The following is an 18,639-nucleotide window of genomic DNA, read 5'->3' on the forward strand; positions in this document are numbered from 1 at the left end:
GCCGCATTGGACGTGGCAGCTACCTCATCAAGCGGAATGGCTACAGCCATTGTATTGAGGAGAGATCTGTGGTTGCAATTCTCAGGTTTCCCTAGAGAGGGGTAGAGTATTATCCAAGATCTGCCCTTTGATGCTATCAACCAATTCCACTGGAAAACAGATAGGTCTCTGTACTCAAGACTCAAGAACAATGCTTTGCTTGCTGGACATTTATACTCCTGCCCCCCAAGAAGAAGCATCATAGACAGGGTTATAGGGCAAGATCAACTCCTCCGACCATTTATCATCACTCTAACCCAGGCACCTTTATTCACTAGACCCATGCACCTTTATTCACTAGAATATTCAGATGTTTGGAGGCTACCTTATTCAATTTGTCAAAAAACAGAGGGCCCTAACTACAGACAAATGGGTATTAGAGGTTATCCATGGTGGCTATCTAATCAAGTGTCTGACAGCTCCTTCCCACAAACCTCCTTCCTGGATCATCTTGAGGGACCATTCTCACAAGGAGATTTTATGGCAGGAGGTGAACACCCTGCTCCTCTGGGGAGCAATAGGAAAGGTTCCAGTTCCACACCATGGGAAGGGATTCTATTCTCCTTTTTTCTTGATTGCCATGAAGAGTGCAGGGTGGAGACTGGTTCTCGATCTATGTGAGTTAAACAAGTTTATCCGAAAACTAAAATTCTGTACAATATGTTTGGCATCAATAATTCCCTCATTAGACGGGAGGGCACATGGTTTGTGGCTCGCAACAGCCGACAGGAGATTCCTCAGGTTTCTCTTCGACCAAGACTATTATCAGTTCAAAGTCCTCTCCTTCAGTCTGGCCACAGCACCTAGGGTGTTTCCAAAGGTTTTTTCAGTGGTTGCTGCTTGGGTGAGAAGAGAAGGTTCTTCCCATACCTTGATGACTAACGTCTCACAGGCAGCTCCTACGAGATCATCCACAGGGCAACCTGTGTTTGACTCAGCCTTTTACGTTCCCCAGGTTTCTGCATCAATAACAAACAATCCACATTTATCCCAAAGAGGTGCATAGACTTCATAGGGGCGACATTAGATTAAACTATAGCAAGAACGTATCTACCTCGTGAAAGGTTTCAGGCTATGAGCACTCTCATATACCAGGTCGCTATCAGACCCAGGACATCAGTCAGACTTGTCTTTCCCTCTTTGACCCTCTGGCTTCATGCACACACATGACACCATTCATCAGGCTACATCTACGATGCCTACAAGCCTGGCTTTTCTCTGTACACTCATTAGAGAAGGACACCATGAATGAAAAGGTCATTATCCACCCAAGATATTAGGTTCTCTTGTGTGGTGGACAAAACCGGAGAAGGTTTGGGTAAGGATCCCTTTCCTCATACTGACATCTGAGGCAAACCATTGCCATTGGTGTCTCCCACTTAGGCTGGGGTGTGCGCATGGGAAATCAAATGGCACAGGGTATCTGGACCCCTCCGGAGTCCAGAATGCACATTAGCTTACTAGAACCCAGGGTGGTCCATCCAGCCTGCAGTGCCTTCCTCCCACTCATCCAATCCAAACATGTTCAGATAATGTCGGACAACATGACAACAGTATTTTATATAATCAGCCAATGGGGAGAGTGTTCTCTCTTTGTGCATAGAGGCAGTCACCCTCTGGAACTGGTGCATCAAATGTCATATAACCCTATCAGCAGCATACTCACCAGGAATGCAAAATTCCTGAGTGGACTACCTGAGCAGACGCTTTTCCGTGAATCACAAATGGGAGGTTCACAATTTGATTCTCCACAATGTCTTCACTCAGTGAGGAATGCCAGCCTTGGACTTCTTTGCCTGACAGGGGATCAAGAAGCTTTTTGGTTGTGTTCTAGAGCAGCCTTGGGCAAAGACTCATTGAGAGATGCCCTCTTGATGTCATGGAAGGGTTGCCTGGAGTGTGCTTTCCCTCCAGTTCGTCTGATACAGGCTTTATGGAAGATCTGCCAAGACAGAGCTCAAGTCATCTTCATCGTGCCCAACTGGCCGAGACAGCTCTGGGCACAGATCCATTGAAGCTGTCAGTGCGCCGACACTGGAACATCCCCATATTGCTGGACCTTCTAACATAATGTAAAGACAAGGTTACACCCCAGTCCTGGGCCACTGCAATTCAGAGCCTGTATTGGGATGGGCATCAGAGAGAGCATGCTCATGTTTCAAGAAGTTGCAATCAATCCTTTACCAAAATAGAAAAAGTTCTACTAGAAGCTGTTACTCAATTAAATGGAAGCATTTCTCCACTTGGGCTCATCAGTGTGATTTGTCTCTGGACTCTGCTGGAATCTCTTAGAGTAGCTACCTACAGTAAGTCGTCTTACTTGTGCGTTCAGTTTCCTGTGGATGCATTTAGCAGCAGTCAGCACTTTCCATCCTCCAGTGATCTTCATGCACCTTCTCACAACTAGAGTTTCGAAGGGGGTTCTTAGATCCTTTCCACCAGTGGTGAAGTTCACACCTCAGTGGGACCTCAGTTTGTTCTGTCATCTCTCACTAAGATTCCCTTTGAGCCACTGGCCATATGCTGTATGGCCCATCTTTCTATGAAAGCGACCTTTCTGATACCTATAACATTGACCAAAAGGGTCAGTGAACTGCAAGCACTTATGGCAGACCGACCACGTAACACCTTCTATAAAGAAAAGATCTTGCTACGCCTCCACCCCAGATTCATACCCAAGGTAGTTTCCACGTTTGATGTGAGTCAGATCATCCACTTACATTTATTTTTCCATAACCATGTGCCTTGAGGAAGCCAAGAAGACTGCATTGTCTGGACGTCCTTTTATCTGCAAAGAACAAAGGATGTTAGGAAAACACACAAACTATTTGTTTCCACAGCAGAGCAATAAAAAGGTTAACCTATATTAGAGCAGAGATTTTTTAAATTAATCTCTGGTTTTATTGTCCTTGGTTAGCTGGCATCATTCCTCCCAGCCTTGCTCTGGAAGCAGGGGAAAGGCTCATCCCACTGGGGGGCAAGCTACTTCAGCTGCATCTCTGAGAGACATACCCATACTAGAGATATGTAGAGTAGTTACTTGGAGCTCTTTGCATACCTTCACAAGACATTACATCCTGATAGAGTCGTCAGCTGCAGATACGGCTGTGGAGTCAGCAATACAACAGTCAGCTATCTTTTCTGTGTCCTTGCACCCACTACCTGTTTGACTACCGTTTGTTAATCTCCTACGTGCGATACACATAGGGACCATCCTTCGAGGAAGCAACAGAGATTACTTACCTGTATCTGGAGGTTCTTTGAGATGTGTGGTGGTCTTTATCTGTATTCTGCTACCTGTCCTCCACTCCCTCTGCTGCAGATTGGTTACACTGTGTTAGGAATGGGAAATTGGTGTGGCATTGGCCCACACTGCCCTTTAGGTCCTCTGTTGGGAGCACGAAGGGAGCTACAGCGCATGTGTGGGCCAATGTACACTGCTTGCAAGAAATTGTATCCTGTGTGTGGAATACAGAGAGGAAATGCACATCTCGAAGACCTTCCAGTTACAGGTAAGTAATCTTTTACCATGGAATAAAAAAGAATGCTTTTTTTATTTTTAATTTAAGGGCTGAATGTTTGGGGTTTTTTTTGTTTTTTGTTTTTAAAAAAAAACATACTAGCGTTGTAGGGGTTTATGGTAACAGGAACATTTGTTTAAGTTAATGATGATTCATTGATTTCCCTTACCTCATTGCATTTGTTAATGTACTCTCCGATCGAGTGTGGGGTGAAGTGTGTTTCCATTAAATAGATTGTTTTTAGCATTTCTTAAATTGCTGAGATTAATTGGATTATAGACCCATCTGAACCAAAACCTGTGATGGATGGGTCATCGATTGGCAGACAATACATATAAGTCTGTTACTGTGCTCTGGCGGATAAAGGAAAACATCAGTAAGGTAGTACTGTTTCAGCTGGCTCCGTTTCAAAATGAGATTTTGCCATAATGATGCACCAGAATTGCCCTGGAAATATTTGGTTTTGCTTTCACTTTAAAGTAAATTCATTACTGCAACTAACTAATCTTTCTTTCTTTCTTTCTTTACCTTTGTCAAACTGTGTTGGTCAGTGTATACTAGCAGTGTGAGCAATTGGACTTTAAATCAATGTCTGTCTTGTGCACACATTTAAAAAATCTACTAGTAGTGAGTAGTCAATATAAATGTCAGTAAGAACCTGCTGAACCAAAAACTTGACCCAGAAAGCAATTTATAACTTACTTCTCCTGTATCATACCGAAGTATTTCAACAGCATAATGAAGCAACCTGTTAACAACACATTAACAGCTATATAAAAGAGACTCTCCAACAGCGAAGGACAGGAAATTGAGAGCATTCTTTTCCGGATGAAGAGAGATTTGTTACATTCAGCTACATTTCAGCACTGAACTATGAACCATAAAAACAATAGATCTCCACAGGTAGTAGGAAGGTCTATTTAACAAGTACAGTTGATATTGATGTCTTCCTTGTCTCTTTGATGCAGCAGGGGGTTCAGACTCAAGGATGAAGTGGTATTTATGGATCTCGGAGATGCTTAAAGCAGTTTATGGCTCTCCTAGATGGGAAATTACTCTTTGGTAGCTAAGACTGGATACATTCCAGAAAGCACTCCAAGCACACACAGAAGGGCATCAAAAGTTCGTTTTTTATAGATAAGATGATGTTCATACACAAAATCTCTAAGAATTCTTTCAAGATAGACAAGATTGGACAAAAACTGTATTTTGCAAAGAGGCAGACTCAATGCAACTGGAGACTTGGAACACATCTTTTTGCAGTTGAAAATGTGTCAAGTCTTCAGCACTTAAAACTCACTGCTTTTACTTTCCTGTTGAGTAAACGAAGCAAAGTTCACTCAAAGAACAGCTCCATCTCTCTACTGCGTGCCAGAAGAAAACAAATATAGACTCATGTTAATAAAGAGAGTAGTTTAAAGGCTGGAAAATAGTATGTATTAAAACAGTGGTGTTGTTTTCTTCAGTACAGTCACTTTGCATCAAGGCTGGATGTGAAATGTAAGGAAAAAGGATTTCTTACTACTTTAGGAAACTTTCACATCCTTTGTTACCTGGGTTAACTGGGAAGTAGAAACATATGCAAGCCAATTGTGCATCATCTATCCACAATGGGTCCCGCAAAAGAGACAGGCTAGCAGAAATAGAAATTGAGGAAGCCCCATGGTACTGTCCTTCAAAAAGTCAGATTGAAATGGAAAATGGAGAGCCTCCAGCTCTATTTGAATGGCCACTTCCTACTTCTCCTACTCCTCCCCATCCCTCATATCTTAAGTAGTCTGAACTGTAGTTGCCAACAGAGCTCTACCCGAAGACCAGTGTTTGTCTTGTATCTGAATGCAGAAGAGGTTTGAGAATTCACAGATTTGACACATTATGAAAATGTTATCCTTTCTGACACATGCAACTTTTTTCCTCCCTAAGAACATAATGAGGCTTTGCTAGTGATGTGACAAAATGCTTTTTTGTGGCTGCTTTTGCAACTTCTTGTTTTGGAAAAAAAAAAAAAAAAAAAAAAAGTTGTGAAAGCAAGACTGCCCATTAACTCTGACTTGACCAGGTTTTTAGGTGGAAAAGAACCCCGACCTAAAAGTCAAATTTTCTTTTTGATATGTAAACAGCATCTATGTTTTGCAAATAATAGTGTGTGGTGCGCTGGCAAGGCAAGGGCATAAATATTTATTGAGTCACTGACAAGATTAGATATTCTTGTGACGCAGATGACTAAAAATACTTATTACTTCTTAAACCGTACTTTAAATACCTGGAAATAGTAATACTATTGCAATGTTAACTGGTACCTTCAAATGTTTAAAATTATTTAGCGACTTTAGTTTCTTGTTTCCTAAAGTTCATGATGAGTCTGGTGTTGCTGCTGAGTAAATTTTTTTGTTTGATTTCAGTAAAATATGAAAGAATCAAATTCTTGGTAATTGCTTTGAAGAGTTCAGTGGAAGTCTATGCATGGGCACCCAAGCCATACCACAAATTTATGGCCTTTAAGGTAACAGTATGTTATAACCAAGTATTTGGGCTTTTTAATGCAGTTACAGAGCTGCTTTTATAAAAATGTTTGCACAGCCCACAATGTTGATATATAGTTGTGTTCTCTAGTAAATCTGTCACTAATATCAGATTACATTTTAATGCCATTATTGATGTTCATTAGATGGAAGAGTCAGTGTATGTAACTAAATTAAAATTCTGAATAGAAACTCTGCACAATAAACCATAAATAATAGGAAACTTAACAGGGAGATTGCTCAGGATGACTGCATCATGCAACAGCTGCCAGTCAGTTGTGAAGCTGTGGCAGTGACTCCTGCCTAAGGAGAGTGAAAATTTAAGGCCCTGCTGGATTTTTCTCTCCTCTCTGTGCGTAATTTATTTTAAGTGGCCACATAAAACATGTAGAAGAAGCTCACTAAGGTTGTGAACCTCCAGAGCGTTCTTTGATTCTAGGTAGGGGTGTATTTTGTCTTCTCCATATACAAATCAAGAGACAGAGAATTGAACCAAATCCCAAACTTGCTGCATGTGAACAAATCACTAAATTACATTAGTCTCACTTGTTTTTATGAGTGCTGTGAAAACATCATTGGCCACATGGTATCTTACCAAACTGTTGTGCAGAAGATGAGATTGTCACTTGCAAATTAAAATCATACTAACAGAGTTTAATATGGCTTGATGTTGAGTTTTTATTTGTATTATTTTTAATCCAGCGAAGTTATTTTAGTTCATAATGTAATACAGCTAAATCCTGCACAGATCTGAGTATTCTGGCCTGGATCTAGCAAAGCACATAAGCATGTGCTTAATCTCAGTGGGATGTCTCATGTCTATAAAGTGAGGTATGTGCTTACCCACTCTGCTGAATTGAGGCCAGAGTGTTCATGAATCTGCAGACGCAAATTGCTAGCGTGTGTGTAAGTGTGTGTGATAAGCATGTTTTTTTAAGGACTCCCACATCAGTGTTGTGTGCTAAGCAGAGTTGTAGATCTCACTCCTCCTTTTTATTACTGTCTTGCAGTCATTTGGAGAATTGGTGCATAAGCCATTGCTGGTGGATCTAACTGTGGAGGAAGGTCAGAGGTTGAAGGTGATCTATGGTTCCTGTGCTGGTTTTCATGCTGTTGATGTGGACTCAGGATCAGTCTACGATATTTATCTGCCAACTCATGTAAGAATTGTGGTGCAGTGTGGGGGGTGGGGGATTTTTATTTCTTAGGAGTTTTTCCCCCTACTTTTCACTGAAAAGATATACAGGTATGCAAATGCTGTGATACAATCATACTGAAAGCAACTGTGAAGAAAAGTAATCTATTCCCCTTTGCTATGCTTTTCTAACTGCTGAAATTCTGGTTCTCACTTATGGGTCAGTTAAGAGATAAGAGTATCTGGCATTTAAGAAAAAATAATCCCCCAACCTGCAATAAAAAAACCCTAAATCTCTTTTCCCATGTAGAAAATGTATATCTCCAGTGAGTAGTAGATACAAAACGTGTTTTGTTAATGCCAGTCCTAATGCATGCTCAAAATAATCAGTTTAACAGACATGTTCAAGATCTCAAGAGCTTGTTAGTTCAGTCCTTGCGGTGGCTAATGTGTCTTACAGCAAGAATGAAAAGAACGTAATTTTGCTAAAACAGATGTTGTGTACAAGATATAAAACCATCCTATTATTACCCTTATTCAGAAAGTATAGGAGTTCTTACATTTAAAAAACAAACCAAAAGACTAAAAGGATAGCCAAAGTATAAATATGCGAGCATATTTTTTAAAAAGATCATTGGAAGGGAAGATTCTAAAATCCATTTTGAAGCAGAGAGGGATGAAGTAAGATGAATTGCAAGAGGAGTGACCTTTGACATGCAGCGAAAGCACAGTCTCACCTCCTAACTTAAAACAATGGTGGGATCCCTAACAGGTGGGTGGAGAGATGAGACAGAACAGGGCAACAGCTCCCCTAAGCCACTTGCACATTTGGCAGCATTAGGCTAAAAGAGGAGGCCTCCATTACAACCATTGATCAATTTTAGAGAGAGTTCTATGTGGGAGTGGAATTCTGTTGTAGGTTTTATCATGTGCTCTTGGATTTCTTTGCAAAACCAACTTTTTTTAAAACTTAACCAAAAAAAACCAAAACAAAACAAAACAAAAAAAAACGGTAAAGCCATTCAATATGTTCCTGCCTTAGAAGGTTACTATTGGTAAGTGTTCAAGAATTGAAAACATGAAGACCTCAAAAATGTATAGAGAATAAAAATAGAATATGTATCTTGTCTTCTATCAATTTGGAAAAAATAGTAAATTGCTTCATTCCTTCATATGCATACTTTAGAATTTTTAATCAAGTCCACTTCCAAATCATTAGTAGAAACATTACTGATTTTAATTTTTCTTTTCTACCTTTGAAATAAGTTGACCAGAATAATCAAAAATAAAATAATTATAATTTCTATGACAGTAAACACAGCCAATTACAGAAAAGCTGGAGCATTGAAAATTTCAGAAATGAGATAAAATGACATATGTAATTAAATATAAATTGGATAATACAGTGGTTCCCAATCTTTTTGACTCGAGGGCCGCAGATATCATTTTTACAACCCTGAAGGGCCACCAGTCTCCGCCAGCAGGTCCCGCCCCCCCCCCTCCCTCCCCTTCCCCCCCACTGCAGCCAGATAGAAGGAGTTCAGCAAGGAGGCTGCCTCCCTCCTTCCTGATCTCCCATCCCCCTGGCTACAGCAGGGAAATCGAACATGTCCTGTAGCCCTGTGCGCTCCACCTGGGTCCCTAGGCAGTGGTTCCCTTCTGCAGCCAGGGGGATGGAAGATCAGTGCTCCCCTCTCTCTGGCTCCAGCAGGGACCCCAGCATCTAGAGACCCAGGCAGAGTGCTTTGCTCTCTGCTGGAGCTGCCCTCCTTCTGGCTCCAACAGGGACCCCAACACCTATACACCTACGCGGAGTGCTTTGCCATCCTCCCTGCTACAGCTAGGAGGAAGGGAGTGCTGATCTCCCATCCCCTTGGCTGCAGCAAGGAGCCTGCACCGGTCTTTTAGCCCCACGGAAACGCGCTCCACCTGGATCCTTAGGCAGTGACTCCCTTCTGCATCCAGCAGGAGGGGAGCCATGGGCCACTTTGGGCCTCCAGGCCACAGGTTGGGAACCACTGGGATAATAGCTTGAAGAATAAGGATTTATGTGTCTTAAAGATCACCTGAATATGTTGTTTTTCTTTGCACCTAGAGGCCCCAATCAAGACCAGGGCCTCACTGTGCTAGGCACTGTACAAACACACCATCAGAAACCGTCCTGCCCCAAAGCACTTACAATCTAACTAGATAAATGGTGGGAATGGAAGGGAAGCAAAAGCACAGAGAGGTGAAGTAACTTGCTCAAGGGCATACAGCAAGTGAAAGGCAGAACTGGGAATATAACCTGGTTCTCTAGAGTCCCGGTCCAGTGCTCTGTGCATGGGCACACTTTGCCATTTTACCATGTAGCGAAGTCAACACTGAAGATCTCAACCCCAGACTAATGAAGGAGTCACTACAATGGAACTAGTCAGTCAAATATTCTGTGAATGACAGTTTTTTGGGATTTAGATATTGATATTTCCTAAGGACCCTTACCTCACCATGGCCCCTATGTTGTTTCTTCCTTTCTACAGTCTGCTTTAAAACAAAGGTATCCACCTTGTATATTGGAGTGGCTCATGTGAAAAATAGCATCTTTGCTTTTTGTTTTGCTTCTGTAGATCCAGAGCAGCATCCAACCACATGCAATCATTATTCTCCCAAACACCGATGGGATGGAGCTGCTGGTTTGCTATGAGGATGAAGGGGTTTATGTTAATACCTATGGGAGGATTACCAAAGATGTGGTTTTGCAGTGGGGAGAGATGCCCACATCAGTTGGTATGTACCCTGTGAGAATCAAAAATAACTTGTGAAGTTAGGGATTAACAGGGTGGGAACGCTTGGTCTTCAGGTGTTTCATTCAGAAGCAGTTATGCTGTAATATTGTTGGTAAACAAGTGCCGGAATGGTGAAATGGTGTTCATCTGGTAGGTTTATTGTTGGGTTTTTTTTTTAATTTCTTTTAGAATTAAATCCAAATAAATGTTATGGAGTACTGGGATAAACAAAATAATGTACTGACACTAGGTTCTTAGTAACCTGCTGAAAATAGATATATTTTTGCTAGGCAACCACTATATTGTGATAACCTACATTTCTAAAGGGGTTGGGCTGGTATTATTTTGAGAGATTTCTTAACTGATAATAGGCTTATCTGTGATTTGATATCTTCTTGTGATCTCAGGCAGTAAAGTATTTTGTATTAAAAATACTTTTAAATGATCTAGAATAGAGAGGAGACACTTCAGTGAGACAAAATGTCTCACACCATAATGACATACCACATTTTCTTTCTATGACAGTTAACTCCAGACCAATTCCCATTAAAGTAAATAGAAAGATTTCAACTGACTTCAGTGAGACTTGGTTTGGACCCGTGTTGTTTGTTCTTGTAAACATTGGGGACCAGATTCTCAACTTGTATAAACAATCAGAGCTCCAGTTGAAGTCAGTGGAGCTTTGACAATTGACACCAACTGAATATCTTTTCTAGTTATTTTAAAGCTGTTGGTGGTCAAATTACCACCCCCACCTGCCCCCCTCTCCTCAAAAAACCCATAAATAAATAAAAAGTCAGTATTATGGTAAATATGTTTAACCTGCTATGGTATATCTAATTTAGTTCCCCTATAAATTAACAGTCAAACATGTTCTTGTATGAAATCGGAGTGCTATTAAATATTTGAGACTTAACCTTTTAGGACATCCTTGCTAAGATCTGCTAAATCTTCATTTTATTAACAATGTACTCGCAAACCACAGATCTCCTTTTTTCCTTGTTAAATCCTTTGATCTTCTTTGAGTGATAGCATGTGGGTATGCATGTGTAACACATGCTTGAGTCTGGAAATTCTTCAAAGCAATGCCACCCACTTCTCTTCCTGACACTTTTAGGCTCTGTCTCATGCTCTTTGCCCACAGCTGGAACAAGATCACCATGGAGAGCTGGGTCCTGGAGATTATCCAGCAGGGATACTTCAGTGCTTCCTTTCCTCTGCACAAATCCTCTTCTCAATCTCCCTTTGGGGACTGCTCTCACCAATTGATTCTTAATCAGAAGGCAAAATCCCTTTTATACAAGCGGGTGATAGAGCATGTCCTGTCTCAGTACCAAGGGAGAGGGTTCTATTCCCCATATTTCTTTATCTCCAGAAAAGATGGAGGTGGAGACCCATCCTGGACCTACAGCAATTAATCATCATTATCTAATTCAGGATGCTTAGTTTGGTATCTATTATCCTCTCCCTTCCAGAAGGGATATGGTTTGCAGCTCTCAACATGAAGAACACATATTTCCAGATGGAGAGTCACCCATTCCACAAGGATTTCCTGTGTTTCATGGTGGGACAGGAACACTATCAGTTTCAGGTCCTTCCCTTGGGACTCAGTACTGCACCCGGGGAGTCAGGAAGGTTTTTTCTGTTCTAGTAGCCCAGATGAAGTGCCAGATTTATAGCGTTCCCATACTTGGACGACTGACTTCTGGTAGGCCAATCTCGTCAGGAAGTCATGTCAACGACAGGATCTCTTAGGCAGCTTCTTGCTATCTTAGGCATTTGTATAAATGAAGAAAAGTCTTTTTTGTTACCCATAAGGACAGTAAACTTCATAGGAGCACTACTGAACTCAGTCTCTGCAAGAGTATTTCTCCTCGCAGACAGATTTCATGTGATGAGCAACCCGATTTACTGCATCACCTTAAATTGCGAGCTACGGTGCACCGCTGTCTCTCGCTGTTGGCCCAATGGCTACATGTATCTACATGTTGCTCTTCACCAGATTATATTTGCGGTGTCTGCAGTCTTGGCTCCACTTGACTTACTGGCCAAACAGAGACTGTATTGACTCCAAGGTGACTGTTCCTGTCAGATTTCTTGCCCTCCCTCACTTGGTGATTGAACCCAAACAAAGTCATGGCGATGACTCCTTTCAGCCCTCCCATACCAAGAGCCAGCATTGTAACAAACACCTCTTTCAGGGTAGGGTGCTCACCTCTACTACCACTGCTCAGTTTACCTAGACCCCAGAAAAGATCAGGCTGTGTATAAATGTATTGGAATTGAGGGTGGTTTGCCTTGTGTGCAAGGCCTGCCTTCTCCTCATACACTCGCTCCATGTAATGATAATGTCAGGCAATATCACCTTGGTGGTGTATATAAACAAACAGGGAGGCGCAAGAACTCATCTCCTCTACCTGGAAGCAGTCAGGTGTTGAAACTGGTGCATCAGCAATCACGTCACGATATAGGCTGCATACCTCCTGCGTGTTCGCAGCTCCCTAGCGAACAAACTAAGCAGAAGTTTCTCTGCAGACTATGAACTGGAGAGTCATGACACAGTCCTAATCAAGATATTTACACAGTGGGGTACTCCATTATAGGACATCTTTGCATCCCAGGCAAATAGAAAATTTCCCCTGCATTATTCTGGGGAGGGGAAGGAAGGGAAGAAAGGGGGGACATGGTTCGTGATTCCAAGGATGACACTCTCCTGGAAAGATGGCCTTTCCTCACATCCCCCCTACTACCACAAATCATAGGGGCAGATCTGTCATGACAGAGCCGTCATCATCCTCCTAGCACCCTCCTGGCCCAGACAATTCTGGTTCACGGAACTTCTAACAATGTCTGTGCACGTGCCTATCAGGATCTGCCCATTTCTGGATGTCCTAATCCAGGACGTGGGGAAAGTTAAGCACCTCAACCTGGGCTCACTCCATCTCATGGTCTGGTGTTTGGATGGACATCAGAAATAAAATGCTCATGCTCTGCCCTCATTCAGGAAATCTTTAACCAAAATAGAAATGATTATACTAGAGCCTGCTCCCTAGCTAAATGGAGGGGCTATTTGGCCTAGACATGCCTCCACCAACAGTCAGTCGATACTGCCAGCATTCCAGTTATCCTAGACTATCTCCTCTTCTTAAAGACTGCAGATCTGATCCTTAGTTTGCTGTGGGTACACCTATCAGCAGTTAGTGCTTTCCTCCTTCCAGTAGAAGGACTTTCTGTCTTAACTCACCCAGTGTCTGTACTATTTATGAAGGGCTTATGGCAGACCCTCCCTACACAATATTTCACAAAAAGAAGGTTTCTCTCAGGTTACACTCCAGATTTCTGCCCAAGATTGTCTGAGTTCCACACCAGTCAGTCATTACTTCCCTATATTTTTCCCCAAACCTTATGCTTCTTCCAAAGACAAGAGACTTCACTCCTTCGATGTCAGGCACACCCTGGTGTTATACCAGCAGATAACCAAACCCATTGTAAAATTTCCAAAACTCTTTATTGCTGTAGCACAGTCGTGTTGAACCATTTTTGCTATGCAGACCCCTAAAAGTTTCAAATGGAGGTGCAGCTCCTTTTGGAAATCTTAGATATAGTCTGTCCACCCCCAGGGGTCTGTGGACCACAGGTTGAAAACCACAGTTCTATAGTAATGACAATCTTTCGAGGACCCCTTAAACATAGTCTGCAGACCCCAGGTTGAAAACCACTGCCATAAGCAGAAAGATCGCCTGGGCAAGCCATATCCTCCCAGAGGAGTTCTAAGTGGGTTTCAGGATGCATCTAAGAAGAATTGGAGAGGTATCGACCCACACTGCCTTTTATGCCCTTGGATAGAGCACAAGGGGTGCTACTGCATATGTGTGGGTCAATGGACAGTGATTTGAAGAATTTCCAGACTCAGGCGCATAGCTCTCATGGGTACCCATGTGTCGAATACAGACCACACATCTCGAAGAACCTCCATGTACAGTAAGTAACCTCCATTTATCTTTGTTAGAACTCATCAGAATAACACCTGGACTGTCTGTTGGCCATACAGTTTTATAATGACAATTAGCTTTTTTCTTTTTGAGATTTTACTGCAACCCAGTAGTAATTACTGAACTACTAAGAGAATTCATTTCCTTCTGCTTGTACCAAGCTTGTTAGCTAATGGAGATTAGAGGTGACATTCAAAGAAAAAAGTGTCCTGTTTTGCTTTTTTATGATGATGGAAAGGAAGACCTATGGTTACACTTTAAATATTTCTTCCATTTTGAAGGCTATTATGGTCCCATGTCAAATACAGAGAATACCTTTCAAACTAGTAGAATTTTTCAGAATGGAATAAGCTTTTTTAAAAATACGCCAACTGGAAAAGGTTTTTAATTGTTTTTTATATGAGCAATTTTCCCCCTTACATTAACTTCCTTGTTTTTGCTGGCAGACTTCTTGGAGGGCTGGAAAACTAGTGGAATTATAACACCATAAGAGACAGAACTAAAACCTGGGAAATTAAGAAGGAAAATGATTTTACTCCATATATATCTTGAGTTCTGTTTTTTTTATTATTGTCTATGCCTAATTAACCCTATCTGCTGGCAACACTAAGGAGAAAAGCTCTGTATATAACTTAACACTCAATCCATTTAATTGAGGATTGTGAAAGCTACTGTTTTCACTTTAGCCTTCTAATGAGTACTCCAGCAAAAAGGATGCTTCTAATGTTAAAAAAAAAAAAGAGAGCGAGAGAGAACGTTAAAAAAAATAAAACTATTCTCACCTTCTGTATGAAGTTTGTGCTTTTTAAATACGTTTTTTTGTTTTGTTTTGTTTTAAATAAAGAGGTGCAAACAGGATTTTTTCTTTGCAGGCCACCTTTAAGATACAGGGGTTTTTCAATTACTGTATGTTGCTCTTTAACATATGGTGTTTTTTTGTTTTTTTCTAAAGCATACATTAGATCCAATCAGATTATGGGCTGGGGAGAAAAGGCTATTGAGATACGATCAGTGGAAACTGGGCACTTGGATGGTGTGTTCATGCACAAAAGGGCACAAAGACTCAAGTTCTTATGTGAACGTAATGACAAGGTAGTATCTTTTTTTTTTCTTGCAGTTTCTTGTCTTCAATTAAATCATGGGCTTTGATTGATTGCATGATAAATATCTTGAACATTAAAGCTTAATGCAAATCTCTCTGCTTTCTTTCTTCCTCATCAGACTGATGAGCAAGCAGATAGTCTGAACAACTGGCTGCCATTGTAAATAGTCTTTATCTGTTTTCTTCACAGGTTTTCTTTGCCTCTGTACGGTCTGGCGGAAGCAGTCAAGTTTATTTCATGACCCTAGGCAGGACTTCTCTTCTGAGCTGGTAGAAGCAGTGTGATTTGACAAGGGATTGCTGACATCCAGAGTCGTCAAGATCCTCATAACTTGGAATTATTAGAAACTGGAGTACAGACCTGCACTGATGCAAGCATGCCATGTGAATGTGTGTGCAGGCATCACTAGTGTTAGGTTTCTTTTTGTTTTTAAACTGAGGCTGCAATGCAGCTGGTGCTGTAAAGATATTACCATCAGGTGCTATAAGTCTTTGAGATTTGGGATCACACTAGAAAGCAACAGGTCTTTTTTTCCCCCCCGTTCAGCTCCAGAATTCCTAGGCCTTGAATGACTCTGTTTGTTAGCGTGAAAAGAGAAAGACTTACCATGAACATGCTGTTGATTTGACAGGAGGCAGGCAAGAGAAGGTGACAAGTGGTGGTGAGAGAGTCAGTCTTGCTGAAGCAGAGGGCAGATCTAATATAGTAATGTTAACAATCTATTTAATTGACATTTCTTTTTTTGTAATGTGACAATATGTGGACAAAGAGGAAGGTGCAGGTTTTAAGAAGTTAATATTTATAAAATGTGAAAGACACAGTGGCTAGGATAACTTCTTTTTTGGGGTGGGGTGGGGGTTGAAATTCTTGTTTCCGTTTGTTTGGTTTTATTTTGGCCTGGCCAAGAGCGTAGTTATTTTTCTGTGTACCAGGTTTTGCCTGAAACATGTGCAGATGATAAAAAATTTGTTCATTTTCTATAATGATTCTGTATTAGGACAGAACTTGGTTATGTCACAGTATTAGCACTGCCTCAGTTAAAGGTTTAATTTTTGTTTAAACCTAGAAGTGCAACAACAGTTTTACCACAGTCTGCACTTGCAGAATTAAAAAAAAAAAAAATTCCAAACTACATATGTTTATTTTTTGTGCCTACCTCATTGTTTTTAATGCATAAAAGAGGTGGTTTAGTTTATACGTTTTTAGAGGAAAAACCATTAATGTCTAATTTAATCTTAATACCAAAACTACCAGATGAAAGGTTTGACTGTTATTCTGTAGCAAGTTTCAGCAGAAGAGGAGACTTAGCCCATTGAGATGGTTGAAATAGCCTTATGGCACTGAGTCACTGACTAATGTAATTGCTTACTGAGTTTGGAAATCAAACATTTTTATCAACTTCATCAGTAATGGAAGATTGATGAATTTAACCTAAAAGCAGAGGTTTCACTCTTCTAACATGTGGGCTTAGTAACAGGCAGGTAACAATAACTAGTCTAGTTCTATAAACTGTTAAATGTTGTAGGAAACTTTTTGGGGAGGTGATGTTTTTCTTTTCTAAGAATGCAATGCACTAAAACTATTTTAAGAATGTAGTTAATACTGCTTATTCATAAAACAGCATATACTTGTGTTTAGGTGTAAGATCCCAGCTCTGGCTTTTCCCTTTTTTTTAAAAAAAAAAGTCAGTTTTATTTTATGAATAAGTTTCTGACATTTGTAATAAATGTCTCGAGAGTAATAATTTGTTTAATGGCTACATGTTCATTACTTGAGAAATCTTGAGTGTATAATAATCTGTCGGTGATGTAATAATGCACAGTGTCATGATTCAACCATTTTTATTTTATTTTATTTTTTGTTTTGGTGGGGTACTTTGCTGACAGCTGCCTTAAGCTGTTCATTCAGTGAACAGGCTCTCAGTGTTTCACAGGCTTTGTCTTCTGCTGTGGTTAACTTTCTTTCATGGCATGACAGGTAGAGCTTTTTAAACATTCTTGAATCAAACAGATTGATTGTTCAAGTGACTGGTCACTTGATTGCTTTGACAGTAACAGCATCAACGGGGCAAGTGCTTTGCTCAGCAAACCTGTCTTTTGGCATCAACCCTGACTGCTGTAAATTCTTCTAATCTGATCAGTGTTTTTGGCTGGAAGCTCTCCTTTGAACATCAGAAACCGTTTAAAAGGGAGCTGGTGTACACATCACCCACACGTGCGCTTGCGCACACATGTATCAAGAAAGCCTTACATTTCTGGCAGAAGAGTACTTAGAAATATTTTTTTTAAATGGTTTTGACTTTTGGATAGCACTGAAGGTCAAGGGTGGGGACACATTTCTTCAATATCTGTTACAATCAGCCAGAAGAGCTATCAGTTCTCTGTACTACAATAAACAAAGGGCACTCAGAAGTCCAGTATAATCATAGACATGGATGTAATTACAAGATGCCCCCGTAGCATAGTTCACTGACACTGATTGGTCCCATCTCGTTCTGCATGGTTTTAATTCTGTAGCGCTGTGTGCTTACAATGGATTTAGTTTTTGTCCCCACCTCACACACTACCTTGGAAATCAATACCGTTCATGGAGATGAGACTGTTCCAGGGATTCCCCAGGTTAAGGATATGTGCTGTTGAAGTTCTAATACTTCTGGAGGGAAATTCCTTCACTGGAGCTGCTGTGTGGCAGCTTCTGCCTCCACAGAAGTGCCAAGGTGGCCAAACTACAAGTAAAGACAGTGTTACAAAACCACTAAATATAGAACATTGAACTCTTTAAACCGTGCTTTTGTAAGAGCAGAAAAAAGGCTCCTAGGTTTAGTTTTAAGCTTTAATAAGTAATAACTTTCTGTATCTTTAAGTCAAAGTAACCCTAACGTATGACTGCAGTGTTTTATTTTTATCTTATGCACATGTTATGTTGGAGAAAATGTTTACAAAAATGGTTTTGTTACACTAATGCATCACATATTTATGGTTTATTTGAAAGTGATTTTTGTGGATTTTTTAGTTTTTCTTAGTAGTAGTAGTAGTACACTTTTTGTGATTTATAACCCCAAACTCTTCTGATTATAAAGATGCTAAACAATAATACAAATGACAAACTGCATTAAAATGACTAATTCTAGAGCTGCAAAGCAGACTGGTGACAAGTAAACACTCAGCCTTTTTTTTGCAGTGCTATCTAACTGGTCTTCTGTGTATTATGGATATTACTGTTTTTTCCCCCATTTTTCCTTAAATAAAGTCAAAATGACACCTACTGTATGTGGAAAGTATTTTAAATATTTTTCTGAATTACTGCCTTAATCCATTTAAGATGAGAGAAAGCAGTGTTACCAAATATCTTGATTTTACTGCAAGTTCAGCAATATTTGGTATTTTTCTTAAAGTCCCAGCTCCTGGAGCCAAGCAGGTTTCATGAGAGTCTCAGCTTTCTTTTTCTTTTTTTAAATTTTTGGTCCTCGGGGTTGTGTTGAAAAGCTTTAAAATGTAAATCAGTTGCTCCCAGAGGCTCAGAAGACACTTAATGGGAACCTAAAAGTTCTTTTAAAATCTCA

At 40.6% G+C, this 18,639-nt stretch overlaps 1 protein-coding gene across 4 annotated transcripts in view; it reads left to right on the forward strand.

Moving 5' to 3' along the window:
- MAP4K4 (mitogen-activated protein kinase kinase kinase kinase 4) overlaps positions 1-18,342 on the forward strand; it is a 232,675-nt gene extending 214,333 nt beyond the window's left edge. For all 4 annotated transcript variants that reach the window (XM_067563574.1, XM_067563575.1, XM_067563576.1 and 1 more), the window contains 5 exons: positions 5,963-6,063; positions 7,093-7,242; positions 9,824-9,983; positions 14,927-15,066; positions 15,267-18,342. In XM_067563574.1, the coding sequence (XP_067419675.1) occupies positions 5,963-6,063; positions 7,093-7,242; positions 9,824-9,983; positions 14,927-15,066; positions 15,267-15,350 (635 nt within the window). In that variant the 3' untranslated portion in view covers positions 15,351-18,342. The remainder of the gene's footprint in view (positions 1-5,962; positions 6,064-7,092; positions 7,243-9,823; positions 9,984-14,926; positions 15,067-15,266) is intronic.
- The last annotated feature ends 297 nt before the right edge of the window (positions 18,343-18,639 follow it).

This window comes from Emydura macquarii, unplaced genomic scaffold (genome assembly GCF_026122565.2).
Source record: "Emydura macquarii macquarii isolate MOO-44397 ecotype Brisbane River unplaced genomic scaffold, CSIRO-AGI_Emac_v2 contig_2531, whole genome shotgun sequence".
Classification (NCBI taxonomy): Eukaryota; Metazoa; Chordata; order Testudines; family Chelidae; genus Emydura; species Emydura macquarii.